This window comes from Trematomus bernacchii, unplaced genomic scaffold, assembly GCF_902827165.1.
Source record: "Trematomus bernacchii unplaced genomic scaffold, fTreBer1.1, whole genome shotgun sequence".
NCBI classification, from domain to species: domain Eukaryota; kingdom Metazoa; phylum Chordata; class Actinopteri; order Perciformes; family Nototheniidae; genus Trematomus; species Trematomus bernacchii.
This window is the reverse complement of record NW_022987550.1, coordinates 1,298,439-1,314,241: the sequence shown is the minus strand read 5'-3', so window position 1 is coordinate 1,314,241 and position 15,803 is coordinate 1,298,439. Positions and strand designations below refer to the sequence as shown.

The 15,803-nt window shown below is 36.4% G+C and overlaps 2 protein-coding genes across 2 annotated transcripts in view; one reads left to right on the top strand and one right to left on the bottom strand.

The window, feature by feature from the left end:
• Window positions 1–3,208: 3,208 nt before the first annotated feature.
• LOC117477011 (homeobox protein goosecoid-like) lies at window positions 3,209–5,776 on the top strand. Its single transcript, XM_034123709.1, has 3 exons — window positions 3,209–3,524; window positions 4,585–4,805; window positions 5,549–5,776. Exons 1-3 carry the CDS (start codon window positions 3,209–3,211, stop codon window positions 5,657–5,659), a joined length of 648 nt encoding a protein of 215 aa, XP_033979600.1. The 3' UTR covers window positions 5,660–5,776.
• A 2,453-nt stretch (window positions 5,777–8,229) lies between these two features.
• The window catches only part of clip3 (CAP-GLY domain containing linker protein 3), a 35,729-nt gene continuing 28,155 nt past the window's right edge, over window positions 8,230–15,803 (bottom strand). Inside the window, exons 13-15 of the mRNA XM_034123731.1 lie at window positions 15,455–15,522; window positions 15,189–15,261; window positions 8,230–12,505 (exon numbers count right to left, since the gene is read on the bottom strand). Coding sequence (XP_033979622.1) covers window positions 12,451–12,505; window positions 15,189–15,261; window positions 15,455–15,522 — 196 coding nt within the window. The 3' untranslated portion in view covers window positions 8,230–12,450. The remainder of the gene's footprint in view (window positions 12,506–15,188; window positions 15,262–15,454; window positions 15,523–15,803) is intronic.

Below are 15,803 nucleotides of genomic sequence, written 5' to 3'. Positions count from 1 at the left end.
TTTTTAGAGATTTGGGTATGGAGGAAAATAGAGAGGGTTGTGTTTTCTGACACTTGGTGAGTTCCCTGGAACACCGGGGACACATATTCATGTATAAAAGACGTACAAAAGTGCATTTTGCATGATAGGTCCCCTTTAAATGGATAAAGGAAGAGGTCCCTCAAATCATATGATAACACGATTTCAAATTGAACGACACATAAAAGAAAATGTACCCAAAGGTTTTCTTTTCTTTCCAAAGTTAGTACCATATTACATGTATTTCTTTGTAAACTTACAGTATCTATTATTTTGGACCAATTACATGTAGTTCCACATTTGTCTCTATAGGAAATGATTTGGACATTTCAAACATAAAAGTTGAAAAAAAACCATCTGTTCACAAAATATCAGTTTCTGCTCAATTTCTGAAAAGCTTTCTTGATGATATTTAATATTTTCCTTGCTTTAAATGTTGTATATTTTGCAGTACAGCTTTTTTTAATGATATTATTTTAATCAATGTTTAAATGTCTAAATGTGCTCTTTAATCATCTTCAGTTGTTTATTGCTTTCCAGTGTGTTAATGTTGGTCAGATGATCAGAGAGAGTTGATGATGTATCTGCTGTTAAGCACTGATTGATCTTTGACTGAAGTCAGACTGAGATAACATCCCATCAAACTCACAGGAAACCAAGAGCAGGAACAATCACAGAGACATTTAAAAAACACAAATCCATTTTTAATTTGGTTTAAAATGTTAAACACTAAAGGTGAATAAGACCAAATGAATAGCATTATCAAATGATTACTTTTGGTGAATTTAGGAGGAATGTACAGACACAAAATCAGAATACATTTTTTATCCTGGGGGAAATAATGACAGCTGTTTTAGAATAAGATCAAATATTCGATGATAAAATAAGAACATTTATTGATAATATAATCAAAATGTAAGGGAAAATGTACACCACAACAATATACTGTACATGTATCAATATATTCTTAAGATGTATATATCTTTTCTAGTTTCACAGAGTTTAAGTTTGGAGGAAATATGTACTGTAGGAAAAGCTAATTGACTTCTGTCAGCTCCTGCTTTGATGTGCTGCAGATCAAAGCGGCATTAATGTGCTCTGGTTTCACTGTAATGTATTTAAATATATATACCACTGTTCAGTGCAGCACAGTGTGACAGTTCATACTGGAATATCCTGTTTAACTGCTGGTTTTGATCCTTTTTATGTTGTGTTTTATCATAAACAAATGAACACGCCCTGCAGATTATTCCCCCAAATATTTGAAATCATGCTGAAGTCATGACAGGTAATGAAGCTCAGCGCAAGTTCTTTCAGGAAGACTGGGTATATATATACATTCACTCTGCAGCTGCTTATAATCAGCTCATCACAGGCGTTCTCTTTAACCTATTACATGTCACCTCATTCTCCAGCAGCCAATCACTGTGCTGCAGCCAAACTTTAAAAAGGTTCTCCTCTCTCCTGCAGTCAGCTGTGATTTCAGGTCTTCATGCTGCCGCCTGCCTCCTCCCCCCCCCCACCTCCTCCCCATCCGCCTCCTCCCCATCCACCTCCTTTCATCATATCCAGTACCAGGAGAGCTAATCCAAAGACCTCATCACACCTCCTCTTCATCCCATCTCCTCATCAAATCCAGATCTTCAGCATCATCACCAGTGTCTAGACCCCCGGGGGGGTTCTCTATATGCTCACGGCTGCATTTCCCCCTTTAGATATACCATTTCAGGATCGGGGTCTAATCGCCAAAGACTTTACATTTATCATATGACATGTGTCAATAAATGTTCTTTAAACAAAATGAAGTCTCTCCTGATTGAACTGCTGGTTTTGATCATAAACAAATGAACACTTCTGACATAAGACACCAACACGCCCTGCAGATTATTCCCCCAAATATTTAAAATCACACTGAAGTCATGACAGGTAATGCAAGAAATAAAAATGAGACAAAATATTAAGTTTGTGTTTCAATGGATCAAAGAAAAAGGGTATATATTTCTTGTATGGATGAACGGGTGAGTTCTACATGTACTCATTGACTTTAGGGAATAAAAACATCCTATAGTGAAATCGAAGAGGAAAAACTAATTAAAACACAATATTTTGAAATAAATGTAAAAATGTGTCTCCATGATTTACAACTTGGACATTTAATTGACTTTCTCTGTTATTTACAACATAACAATGACAAAGACTTGTTCTGTGCTAATAATTAAAAAACCTATTGAACACAGATGTCTTAGTATTTGAATAAACACCGCATGTTGAAGTCCTGATACCTGCAGGATCAATCCTTTGAAGACAGGTGAGTGCTAACAGGTGATTCAGAGATTAAATGAGGTCAAGTGTTTCCTGTTAAATCACTTCAGATCACTTCACAGAGTTCAAGAGGTCAAAGAAAGCTCAGATCTCTGACATCAAACACTGAATTCAGAGTCTCATTATCAAACATACTTCATTACCTCCATGTACTGCAGAGAGAACACAAACTTCATATTATATTACACATGATGACAAGTAAAAAAGGGTAACAAATGCATACATAAAAGACTATAAATACACATTAAAATATTCTGATATTAAAGTTTAAGAGAAATGATGTGAAAAGGGTTACAACTAAACCAAATAAAACCATTTGAACTATGATATAGAAATAAGAATAGAGACTTAAGTGATACATTGTGGTCAGGAATAAACAACAATACGATAACAAAACACAGAATAAGTACAAAAGAAATGTAGTTTGTAGATCAGAAATAAAAGTAAAAAATGGGTTTAAGGCAAAGATACTTAAGTAAGTTAAATGTAATTAAACAAATCATCTTACATTAAGTACAAATGAAGGGTGAAGACAGACTCATGGTTCATCATTATATACAAATAGACTTTGTAGATCTGAAATCTAAGGCTTAAGGCAAAGTTATTTAAGTAAGGTAAATGTAATTAAACAAATAATCTCACATTAAGTACAAATTAAGGGTGAAGACAGACTGATGGTCCATCATTATATAAAGTCAAAGAGGTCAAATCAAAGCTCAGATCTCCTCTGATCTCCTCCATCAAACACTGTCTCCAGACCCCATTAGCATATTGAAGCATCTCTCAGGTGTGTGATGGCACTCTTTCTGTTTAAATGGACACAGGAACTCTCCAGAGCTCAGATATCTGCAGGTTTTCCAGGTGAATCATGTCCGGAAACAGAGTGTCAGATTTCAGCATCGAGCGCATCCTCTCTCCTGAGCTGGGACTCAAGCCGACAATGAGAGACTTTTCCCCGGATCCATTCCTCCAGGGGATGACCGGGCAGGAATCCTCTGGGAATATCAGATCACCACCGGTATCGATCCCGGTCCAATACCCGGCTCCAGGCTGCATTCAGTACCGAGGAGTCCACTTTGGAGACGCGTTTTACCCGCATGGAGCCGCGTATCATCCCGCAGATTTCAGCAGCTTTTATCCAAACTCCACGGTTCATTTTCACTTCAGCAGCCAGGACCCCGCAGGTAAGAGCACGTCTTGTAATGATAATGTTAACATGATTGCTCGTTTATTTAACTTGTATAAGTGGTAACTTATATGTGTATGATGTTTATACTCCAAAAGGTCCGCATTTAAACCCATTAAATCCATAAGTATTTAAGCGTAGCCTACTGCCATTACAACATAACATCGACATATCAGTAATTTAAAGGGTTAAACGTATTACATATGTGAATTTACTTTACTTTTATCTCGGGGGAAATGATCACATTGACTGATAATGATAAAATGATTGGTCGTGTATTTAACTTTTATATTGAAGTGGTAACGCAGCCGTTTTTCCTCGCTGTTGTATCGAGTTGTTTCTGATTGAAATGCGAATGGCATGCATTTCGGAAAGCGAGTGAGTTCTTTTCAACCACAGCTCCTAAAACACGTTTATAATAAAGTGTTTAGCCACCGAAATGTCCGTATTTAAACCCATTAAATCCATAATGCTTATAATAATAAGTTCAAAGATGATGGATGCGCAGCCGTTTTTCCTCACCGTTGTTTCGAGTTTTTTGGATTTGTGTTTTGGAAGGGAGTGAGTTTCTTTCAACCATAGCTCCTAAAACAAGTTTGTAATAAAGAAGTGTTTCGCCACCGAAATGTCCACATTTAAACCCATTAAATCCATAATTATTTAAACGTACTGCCATTACAACATAATATCTCGTTTTCTTAAAAGATTTACATCTAAAGCCCTTTATCAAATCGACTATACTTTCGACTTTTTTCGACTAGATTGAGACGATTTCTCTTGTTTTTATGGGACAAAAAAACACGCTATTTTCATGGATTCTTTACAAAACAATTGCCTCTGAATAAATATAGTTGATAGTCTTTGACATATCAGTAATTTAAAGGGTTAACTGTATTAAATATTGTGTACTGATGATAACATATGATCTGAATAAAGAATACTCGGGGGAAATTATCAAACTTAAAATAAAGAGAGAGAAGTTGAAATGAAACGTGGACATTTCACTACAATTTACAACAATCATATGTATTAACCATTTGATCTATTTTTGTTTTTAGCATATGCTCAGCAGTTCCTACCAGGCTACCACGGATACCATGGTTACCATCAGAATGGGGTGTCCGCGCTGTCTCAGTCGCGTCAGAACCGGATGAGGACGGTGTTCACCAACAGTCAGACCAAAAGGCTCGAGGCGCTGCACGAGCACACCGACTATCCGGCGGTGGACGCGCGAGCTGAGGTCGCGAGGATGACCGGGCTGAGCGAGGAGACTGTCAGGGTGAGTGTGACATCATCATCATTTCAGACGAAGAGACACAATGCGTAAAACCGAATTACCGAGAGGTTTTTATTTTAATCTGACAAATTAGGTTTTTCCTTTTATCTGGAAATTAATATTTAACGTTGTAGGCCTATAACAAATGCTGATTAACACATACTACCCATGTGCATAACATCTCTCCATGGGGCATTGTTACGCACGGTCTGTAGCAGACTATCGATCATCCAATACAAACATAAAAGTTGTTTTGACAGCCAGTTTACAGCTTTTCTCATTTCATAATTTTAATACGTAGGCCTATTTTGTTTATTAGTATATGTTTTAATTTGTACTTTATATTATATACAACAGCATTTTTAAGCTTTCAAACAACAATATCATTTAAAGACATTTTTACATGAAAACATAATTTCTAAGTGGTCAGAAGTTGATCTGATGTTTGGATAAATTGCAAAAGAACAACAACATTGATTTGTGTCATTTACACGATTTTTACTGTGTGGTTAGGCAGGTTAAGATTCACTCATTTTATAATTCATTTCTCCAAATTATTTGACAATTTCATGTCAAAAATACAACAACTTTCCTGCTTAGACAATCTGATTTTCTTAATTCTTAGCTTTTAAATAAGACTCAATAGACTAAAAATATCCTTACATTGTGTGACAAGTAGAGATGTTTTATTTTTGAAAGGTGTTAAGTGAACATGCAGTGAATTCTTCCTCTCTTGTGTTTTTCAGGTGTGGTTTAAGAACCGCAGAGCTCGAAGGAGGAGACGGCAGCGCAGCGGGTCAAAGGTCGAATCCCCGTCTCTAGGGAAGGAGAACACGTTCTTCAACTCCTTCCTCTGAACCCTGTACACCTTGTGACTTCCCGATTTGCATGTCTGCCCGATTTTCACTGTGCAAGCGCGAGTTGTTCCTCCATATTGGACCGCTACGTACAGCAACCCAAGTCGGACATTTGACACAGCGGCGATTCGCAAAGAAGAAAAAAAAAAACGACCACATTAATCTTTGTCTTTATTCGGATCCCCGTTAGCACTAGCATGAGCATTGGCTATTCTCCCTGGGGTCCTCACACACACAAAACATACATAAACAACAACATTCTGAACGAGAGAGATGAGTTAATGTTTTTATAACGTAATTTTTTTTTAGTGGGTTAAGTACATTCTTAGAATAAGTGAGAAATGGATTGAACTTGTTTGACAGCCTTCACACTGGAAAAATAAGAAACTGTAAATGTATGCAATCATTTATGGCATTCATAATTCATATCTAATATTTAACTGTGAATTGTTTTCATTTAAATGTATTAGTCTGGCCAAACTTTTTCTGTTGAGATTCCTGGAAAAGGGAAATTACTTTTAAAAAAAAAAGTTGATTCAAGAACAAAACTCTTAGATCAGTACGGACGTCTGGCTTGCCGTACGTAGCTGTCTAATATGGAGGACCAACTCGTGCTTACGCAGTGCAAATCGAGCAGACGTGCAAATCGGGTAGTCCTGAGGTCAGAGGTCAAACTCCTCCTGAGGTCAGAGGTCAAACTCCTCCTGACTGCAGAGGTTATGAACTGTGATGATGCATTCAGGTGCAGCTGGGGAAATCACCAGAGACACCTGAGACTTGATTAAAGAGACGTGTGGGTTAAGATGCAGTTTACTCTCTTTGGAGTGACTTTTTAAATTATTTTGTATTTTTATTATGTAATTTATTGGAACCTGTGTATCCTGTGCATGTGTAGGTTTTTGCTTGAAAAATAAACAGTTGAAATGAATTTCGTCTTGTTTTGTGTTTTTTTTTTTATTGATTTTATATGTATAGATGATGTTTAAGCAACAGTTCATTACCCAATGGAAGCAATGATTAAGGCTGCAACTAACTCTATTTTTATTATCAATTAATCTGCTGATTATCTTCTAGATTAATAGCTGAGTGGTGTATAAAATGGCAGATAATAGTAAATAATGTTAATCCCAGATTCTCAAAGTCTAAGGTACTCCATAATTCTGAGTCTAAAAACTGCAATTCCTGACAAAAAAAGCATATCAACATTTAAAGGATTATCAAAATAGTGATTCAACATTTATTGTTCAGCTGTGAATTCGAGAGACTGCTAAGATAAGTTGCATACATATCTAAATAGATGGTTTAATTTCAAGAACATTGTGTTTAAATTAGACTAAAATTGTCATTTCTTCAGTAAAAGTATAAACACTTAAATGGCCAAAAGTTAAAGTACTCATGCAGAATGAAATGTTAAAGCTGTAAAATAAATGCAGTACAGGAACATGCAGAGGTGGAAAAAGTACTCAGATCTTGTACTTGAGTAAAAGTAGAAGTACTCAGATCTTGTACTTGAGTAAAAGTAGAAGCACTCAGATCTTGTACTTGAGTAAAAGTAGAAGTACTCAGATCTTGTTCTTGAGTAAAAGTAGAAGTACTCAGATCTTGTATTTGAGTAAAAGTAGAAGTACTCAGATCTTGTACTTGAGTAAAAGTAAAAGTACTCTGATCTTGTACTTGAGTAAAAGTAGAAGTACTCAGATCTTGGACTTGAGTAAAAGTAGAAGTACTCAGATCTTGTACTTGAGTAAAAGTAGCAGTACTCAGATCTTGTACTTGAGTAAAAGTAGAAGTACTCAGATGTTGTTCTTGAGTAAAAGTAGAAGCACTCAGATCTTGGACTTGAGTAAAAGTAGAAGTACTCAGATCTTGTACTTGAGTAAAAGTAGCAGTACTCAGATCTTGTACTTGAGTAAAAGTAGAAGTACTCAGATCTTGTACTTGAGTAAAAGTAGAAGTACTCAGATCTTGTACTTGAGTAAAAGTAGAAGTACCAGAGTGTAGGAATACTCTGTTACAGTAAAAGTCCTGCATTCAAAATGTTCCTCAAGTAAAAGTAGAAAAGTATTCTCATCAAAATATAGTGAAAGTAGCGACAGTAAAAGTAGTCATTGTGCAGATTGGTCCATTTCAGAATAATATATATGATATGTTTTATAATGATTGATCATGAAAGTGTTATCAAAGCTGGTAAAGGTGCAGCTAGTTTGAATGACTTTGTATACTGCAGGGTAGCTTGTGGATTTACTCCAGGTGGAACTAAAGTCTGATTCAACACTTGATTATATTTCACATCATTCATCCACATCTGTAAAGTAACTAAAGGGATTAAATACATGTAGTGGAGGAAAAGTACACCATTTACCTCTGAATTGTAGAGGAGTAGAAGAACAAAGTAGCAGAACATGGAAATACTCAAGTAAATTACAAGTACCTCATAAATGTACTTAGTTACTTTCCACCTCTGGAAATCACATTTAAATATGATTTGATAATAAAAAAATCCACTATAAGTCTTATAACTGATCAAAATAAACGAGTGTTCTGTGAGTAAAAGCAAAGGACACGAGGGGTAGAAAAACAACACCAAATTCTTTATTATATTCATAGAGTTGTCATTATTATCAAGCATTTTCCATGCTGATGAGAAGAAGATACACATATTGAAAAACACAAAAGAGAGAATACTGAGAGAGAGTTTCATGCAGTGAGTTTCTGTTAGATTAGGATTCTGTCCGATGCTCCTTCTCTCCTGTTTCCCCCTAACGTCCGTCAGCCTCACACACTTTTAAAACAGGAGGTATTCACACACATGGACTGAGCACAAAGTAAAACACACACACTACAAAACCAGAGAACCAAAAAGTACACTTAGTGAAGTTATCAAAATATATGCTATATACTGTATACTCTTATTGATGTTAAAAGAACCAGGGCTGAGTTAGTTTCTATGAGACTTTAACGTTTTATTCTCAGACACATACCGATCAATTATAGAGGAATTAAGAGGACAAAACCGGCATTTCTGGATGTTAACTAAAATTACAAATACCTTGTTTCACGTATACGCAATGGTATACGCCACCAGATGGAGGTGAGACAAATATAAATGTGACTTTAATTTGATAGAAGCAAGATTTGATGTTGAGTAAGCCTGGAAAAAAAACTTGAGGAAGAATTTAGAAACAGAAAATAGGAACTGCATTTGTAGTTTAAGAGCTCCGTGGAAGTCCTTTAAATGTAGAAAATGAAATAGACAATATGTAGGCTAATAAGGGATGTCACAATACCATCAATTTAGCAGTCGACACCAATACCAGCAGATTTCACGATCCTCGATGCCACGGTAAAAAACAAAACAATTTGAAGATGTTTTTTTTGTTTAGAAAGTCATAATTTCCTTTAAATCTTTGTAAATTGCTGAGAAAACCGAGAAAACCGTTCAAATGTAACGTAAATGTAAAAGTGTAATTCAAATTACGTTTTACAAGTTGACATTGGAACATATCATAATAAAGTTATGATTTATATTCACCCAATATTCAAGAATGCATCATAAAGTAACGCTATGGGACCTCTGTTCACCAGATGCTAACTGCTAACTGCTGACAGCTAACAGCTAAAAGCTAATAGCTAAAAGCTAACTGCTTACAGCTTACTGTTTACAGCTAACAGCTAAAAGCTAACTGATTACAGCTTACTGTTAACAGCTTACTGTTAATAGCTTACAGCTAACAGCTAACTGATTAAAGCTTACGGTTAACAGCTTACAGCTAACAGCTAATAGCTAACTGCTTACAGCTTACTGTGAACAGTTAAAAGCTAACAACTAACAGCTAACTGCTTACAGCTAACAGCTAACAGCTAAAAGCTAATAGCTACCTGCTTACAGCTTACTGTTTACAGGTAACAGCTAAAAACTAACTGCTTACAGCTTACTGTTAACAGCTACCTGCTTACAGCTTACTGTTTACAGCTAACAGCTAACTGCTTACAGCTTACTGTTTACAGCTAACTGCTAATGTTAACCAGCAGATAGCAGATGCGTCGTTCACAATGTAGCATTATCAGCGAAAAACATGTTTACTTTCGATGAAATGAAGGGATGCCAAAAAGCTTGTTATAGTATTAAATGCAATTGGACACGCCTTATCCTAAAAACAAATGAACAAGAGCCAGGCTAATTTAACAACCTTGTCTGTAAAATGAATTATCAGAAAGTCTAACGACACAGTAATATTTGCATCCACTAAGTATTGGTTTTTGTGACATCCCCTTTGTGTAATAATGAGGAAAGGTTGTGTGACATGTGTGTCTTGATAGTGACACTTAGTGGCCGTTTACACAGCAGTAAGAACACTACGTTCTGCACGGAGACAAATTGACTTTACGGTACGTTTACTGTACAAAGACAACCATCACTGTGTCCACTGACGTCTATAATGTTCACCTGCAGCTTCAGCAAAACACCTCCCTTACCGTGAGATTAGAAAAACACTAAAACGTGGTGTTATTATTATTTAGTTCCTCAGGCTCTTTTGTTCAGGTTCGGATTGGGGAAAGGAGATGAATTTGGGACGGTAAAGCGTTGAGTCGTCTGCGTATAGAGTGACTTTAACGATCTTTCAAACACTTTAAGGACGGTTTCAGAAAAATGGAAAACAGTGGAGAATAAATCTGACTTCAAATGTGGAAAATGTTGATATTTTTGGTTATCATTCAATTTAGTTTTCCCAATAAACTTTAGAAGAATGCAGAAATATATGAATAATGTGAACGCAGGATATTGCCTGTACGATGCAATAGATGTTCTTCATTTATAGGTTTAGATTTGGCTTTGGATGTCCACTTTTAGCTTTATTTGTTTTGTGTTAAAGTTAACTGTATTTCATTACAAGAAACAGTGAAACAAAAAAAGTCTGAATGTGCAAAAAAACAATCTTTAGGTTATTTTTTAACAGCGTGAAAACATTTGTTATTTGCAGTCCTGGCAATCAGAGCATGTGAGCGTGTTTTTTATTTATTATCTCCGTGTATTTGTGTGCTTACAGAGTGTAGAGATTAACATCAACACATTTCCACAGAGACACTGTTTACATATTGCTGTTTTCAGTTATGCACATACACTGAGATTAACTTGTGTTTTTCACTTTTTGCACAGATGCTCACGTTCACAAAAGGAAGCAAAGTCTTTTTTTATAAATGAGGACAGAGGGAGGAGAAAAGAGGGATAGAAGCAGAGAGGAAACTTTTTCAAATGTCGTGAAGAGAGTTTATCGAGGGTTCAGATTTCTAGAAATGAAACCCCAACATGGATGAGATGAAAGGACACTAAATAAATACTAAACTCCATACAGGTGTTTTTAAAGAAGCTTATTTTGTACACGCTAGAGTGATGGCACCGGCACAAAAACATAAATATCACATGTAGCGGGGCGAAAAACACTTTTGATTTTAAATTTGCATCAAAGAAAGTTTGGGTTTGTTAGCACTTTTGGTTAACGACAAAATATGATTGCAGCTCGTCTTAAGATTTGAACTCTAACTATTGACTAATTTCTATTGCACAACACACTGATTTATAATTACAGGCCAACAGTACTTCAACTGAATTAGCTAAATGCTTTCTGGAAACAGTACGATGTTTTTTCCAATTTGTCGTGAACGATACATCAAATTTGACTTGCTGAGAACAACATGTCTGCATCCACGATAATTACAGAGCAGCGTGTTTATAGAGACCAAGAACAACTGCTCAATAATGAAGAAAAGAAAAAATACAAATCAAAAATAACTGACTGTAACACTACGATAAATTCAGCAATTGATTAACCCTGTTTTCAGTTTGACATCTGAGACTAAAGCATGCAGGTGAGGAGAGTCACTTCACACACACTTATTACGTTTTTAGGATTGAGTTCTAAGTCTCAGGTGAGGAAGCAGCAGCGAAGGCAGAAGTCATTTCAAACTGTTTGGAAATTGTCTTAAAGATAACCACTGAAAACAATTTCAGTTGGCTAATTGAATGTGTGTCTAACGAGCTTCTTCAGGCTTTTGGTTTGGCATACACATTAAAGGTAGGGTAGGTAAGAATGGAGAAACCAGCTGGAGTGCGCTAGAATTTGAAAATACGCAGCCGAAAACAATCTGCCCCTTCCTTCAGACTTCCTTACAGAGCCCCTCCAACACACACGAACGCGCACATGACCAATGAGGGCACGAGATAAGTTTGTGCCCCGATGGAAGGCTGACAGGCAGGTAGGCCATCCAGTTACTTTAGCCGGGCCGGCTCAGATGATTGGTCGTGCTTTTTACAGTACTACGGCTTCCACAGATGAAATGTTTTTATGTATTTATTGTCAAAGCATTTAATGTATTCATTGCTATCGGGATGTTAAGAGCATTCCATGGAATATAACAACAAGTGTTTCTGAAGTGAATTACCTACCCCACCTTTAATGCATATATTTGTAAGCTGAGAAAACTACAAGTTAACACATCTGCATTGGTTTCTAATTTTAAGCGAGAGACCCAAATGGAGCAAACTGGTGTTTAAATAAAGACACAACGATGACATGAGTCTGGATGAAAAGGTGTGTAAAGAGAATATTTTAGGGTTGCTTTAGCTCAGTTTCTTTGAGGGAAACAAAGGACATTTTGATCAGATACAAGGCACTATAGATTTGCTATAGAACGGCTAAATTAGAGGGCTGAGAGAAAAGAGGGTTTCACTACGAGGACTGACAGTGAGGAGAGCACAAAGAAGATGGAGAGAGATCGATCGGAGGAAGTTGTTAGGACTGCATCTCAGTGCGAAGCATCCACGGAAACCAACAGCAGAACAGCAACCTGACGAGGAAGAGGAAGAGGAGGAAGAGGAGGGAGATAACGAGAGGAAGAAGAAGAAGAAAACAAATCAATCTCAATCTTTATTTATTTATATAGCACATTTAAAGGTCCCCTATTATCCTGTTCTTCATCAATATATCACAGGTCTCAGATATATCCAGAGCCTGTCTCTGATTGGCTGAAACACCAAACAGATCATTGCAGCATTACCCATAATCCCATCTGTTTCAGCCCTGTTTCCAAAGTGCTGATTCTCTGTCTGTTACTTTAGATGAAAATAAGGAGCCCCTCCCCACGCCCCTCTGAGAGAGATTTGGTTAAAAAGAACTCAATGGTGCTCTAGGAGGAGATTCAGGTGATAAAGAATCTCTTTACACAGAGGGGACACATGTTGATGAAGAAGAGACATGAAGAAGAGGGGACACATGTTGATGTAGAAGAGACATGAAGAAGAGGGGACACATGTTGATGAAGAAGAGACATGAAGAAGAGGGGACACATGTTGATGTAGAAGAGACATGAAGAAGAGGGGACACATGTTGATGTAGAAGAGACATGAAGAAGAGGGGACACATGTTGATGTAGAAGAGACATGAAGAAGAGGGGACACATGTTGATGTAGAAGAGACATGAAGAAGAGGGACACATGTTGATGTAGAAGAGACATGAAGAAGAGGGGACACATGTTGATGTAGAAGAGACATGAAGAAGAGGGGACACATGTTGATGAAGAAGAGACATGAAGAAGAGGGGACACATGTTGATGTAGAAGAGACATGAAGAAGAGGGGACACATGGTGATGAAGAAGAGACATGAAGAAGAGGGGACACATGTTGATGTAGAAGAGACATGAAGAAGAGGGGACACATGTTGATGTAGAAGAGACATGAAGAAGAGGGGACACATGTTGATAAAGAAAAGACATGAAGAAGAGGATTTAGCATGATAGGAGAACAACCTGAGTTGACCAAAGTGCTGCACAGGGAACAAATACAATATAGAATAACACAAAGGGACTAAAATAATAATAATAATATTGAAATAATATTTGTACCTGGATATGGATAATATTTCCAGACAGTATTTGTACCTGGATATGGACAATATTTCCAGTATTTGTACCTGGATATGGATAATATTTCCAGACAGTATTTGTACCTGGATATGGATAATATTTCCAGACAGTATTTGTACCTGGATATGGATAATATTTCCAGACAGTATTTGTACCTGGATATGGATAATATTTCCAGACAGTATTTGTACCTGGATATGGACAATATTTCCAGTATTTGTACCTGGATATGGATAATATTTCCAGTGTTTGTACCTGGATATGGATAATATTTCCAGACAGTATTTGTACCTGGATATGGATAATATTTCCAGACAGTATTTGTACCTGGATATGGATAATATTTCCAGAGAGTATTTGTACCTGGATATGGATAATATTTCCAGACAGTATTTGTACCTGGATATGGATAATATTTCCAGAGAGTATTTGTACCTGGATATGGATAATATTTCCAGAGAGTATTTGTACCTGGATATGGACAATATTTCCAGTATTTGTACCTGGATATGGATAATATTTCCAGACAGTATTTGTACCTGGATATGGATAATATTTCCAGAGAGTATTTGTACCTGGATATGGACAATATTTCCAGTATTCGTACCTGGATATGGATAATATTTCCAGACAGTATTTGTACCTGGATATGGATAATATTTCCAGAGAGTATTTGTACCTGGATATGGACAATATTTCCAGTATTCGTACCTGGATATGGATAATATTTCCAGACAGTATTTGTACCTGGATATGGATAATATTTCCAGACAGTGTTTGTACCTGGATATGGATAATATTTCCAGACAGTATTTGTACCTGGATATGGATAATATTTCCAGACAGTATTTGTACCTGGATATGGACAATATTTCCAGACAGTGTTTGTACCTGGATATGGATAATATTTCCAGACAGTATTTGTACCTGGATATGGATAATATTTCCAGACAGTATTTGTACCTGGATATGGATAATATTTCCAGACAGTATTTGTACCTGGATATGGACAATATTTCCAGTATTCGTACCTGGATATGGATAATATTTCCAGACAGTGTTTGTACCTGGATATGGATAATATTTCCAGTATTTGTACCTGGATATGGATAATATTTCCAGTATTTGTACCTGGATATGGATAATATTTCCAGTATTCGTACCTGGATATGGATAATATTTCCAGAGAGTATTTGTACCTGGATATGGATAATATTTCCAGAGAGTATTTGTACCTGGATATGGACAATATTTCCAGTGTTTGTACCTGGATATGGATAATATTTCCAGTATTTGTACCTGGATATGGACAATATTTCCAGACAGTGTTTGTACCTGGATATGGATAATATTTCCAGTATTTGTACCTGGATATGGATAATATTTCCAGTATTCGTACCTGGATATGGATAATATTTCCAGACAGTATTTGTACCTGGATATGGATAATATTTCCAGTATTTGTACCTGGATATGGATAATATTTCCAGAGAGTATTTGTACCTGGATATGGATAATATTTCCAGGCAGTATTCATACCTGGATATGGATAATATTTCCAGTATTTGTACCTGGATATGGACAATATTTCCAGGCAGTATTCATACCTGGATATTGAGTTCTCGGAGGTCAGATCTTTAGGATTTCGCATCGTGTTGAAGTTACGCTTCGGCTGCGACACTGCAGGAAACAAACAACCAAACAAACAAATTAATAATAATAATAATAATACATTTCATCTATATAGCACACTTTAAAAACAACGTCAGCTACATGTTATTATAACTGATGGAGGAAATGTTAAACTCGTATTAATGTCGTCAGAAAAGTAGCTGTAGGTGACTTAACTTTAAGAAAATGAAAAAACACTTACTGGTGACTTGGTGGACTTTCTTCACCGTGGACTTTTCATTCTGTGAGCCTTCTTTGGGACCTCCGATTCTGAAAGAGCAACAAACAATCAATTTACTAAAGAATTTGGATCAAGTAGGAGTGAATTAGATATAAAAAACGTTAAAAAGAGTCCTCTCCTGCTGATGTTCAGGTGTATATCAGTATGTAGTGTATCTACTTTAAAGAGTCCTCTCCTGCTGATGTTCAGGTGTATATCAGTATGTAGTGTCTCTACTTTAAAGAGTCCTCTCCTGCTGACGTTCAGGTGTATATCAGTATGTAGTGTCTCTACTTTAAAGAGTCCTCTCCTGCTGATGTTCAGGTGTATA

Bases quoted from the DNA above. Each gene is read 5' to 3' on its own strand.
- LOC117477011 (XM_034123709.1), top strand. From the start codon at position 3,209: ATGTCCGGAAACAGAGTGTCAGATTTCAGCATCGAGCGCATCCTCTCT. The intron at 3,525-4,584 runs GTAAGAGCACGT...TTTTGTTTTTAG, and splicing joins CAGCAGCCAGGACCCCGCAG to CATATGCTCAGCAGTTCCTA. The intron at 4,806-5,548 runs GTGAGTGTGACA...TGTGTTTTTCAG, and splicing joins TGAGCGAGGAGACTGTCAGG to GTGTGGTTTAAGAACCGCAG.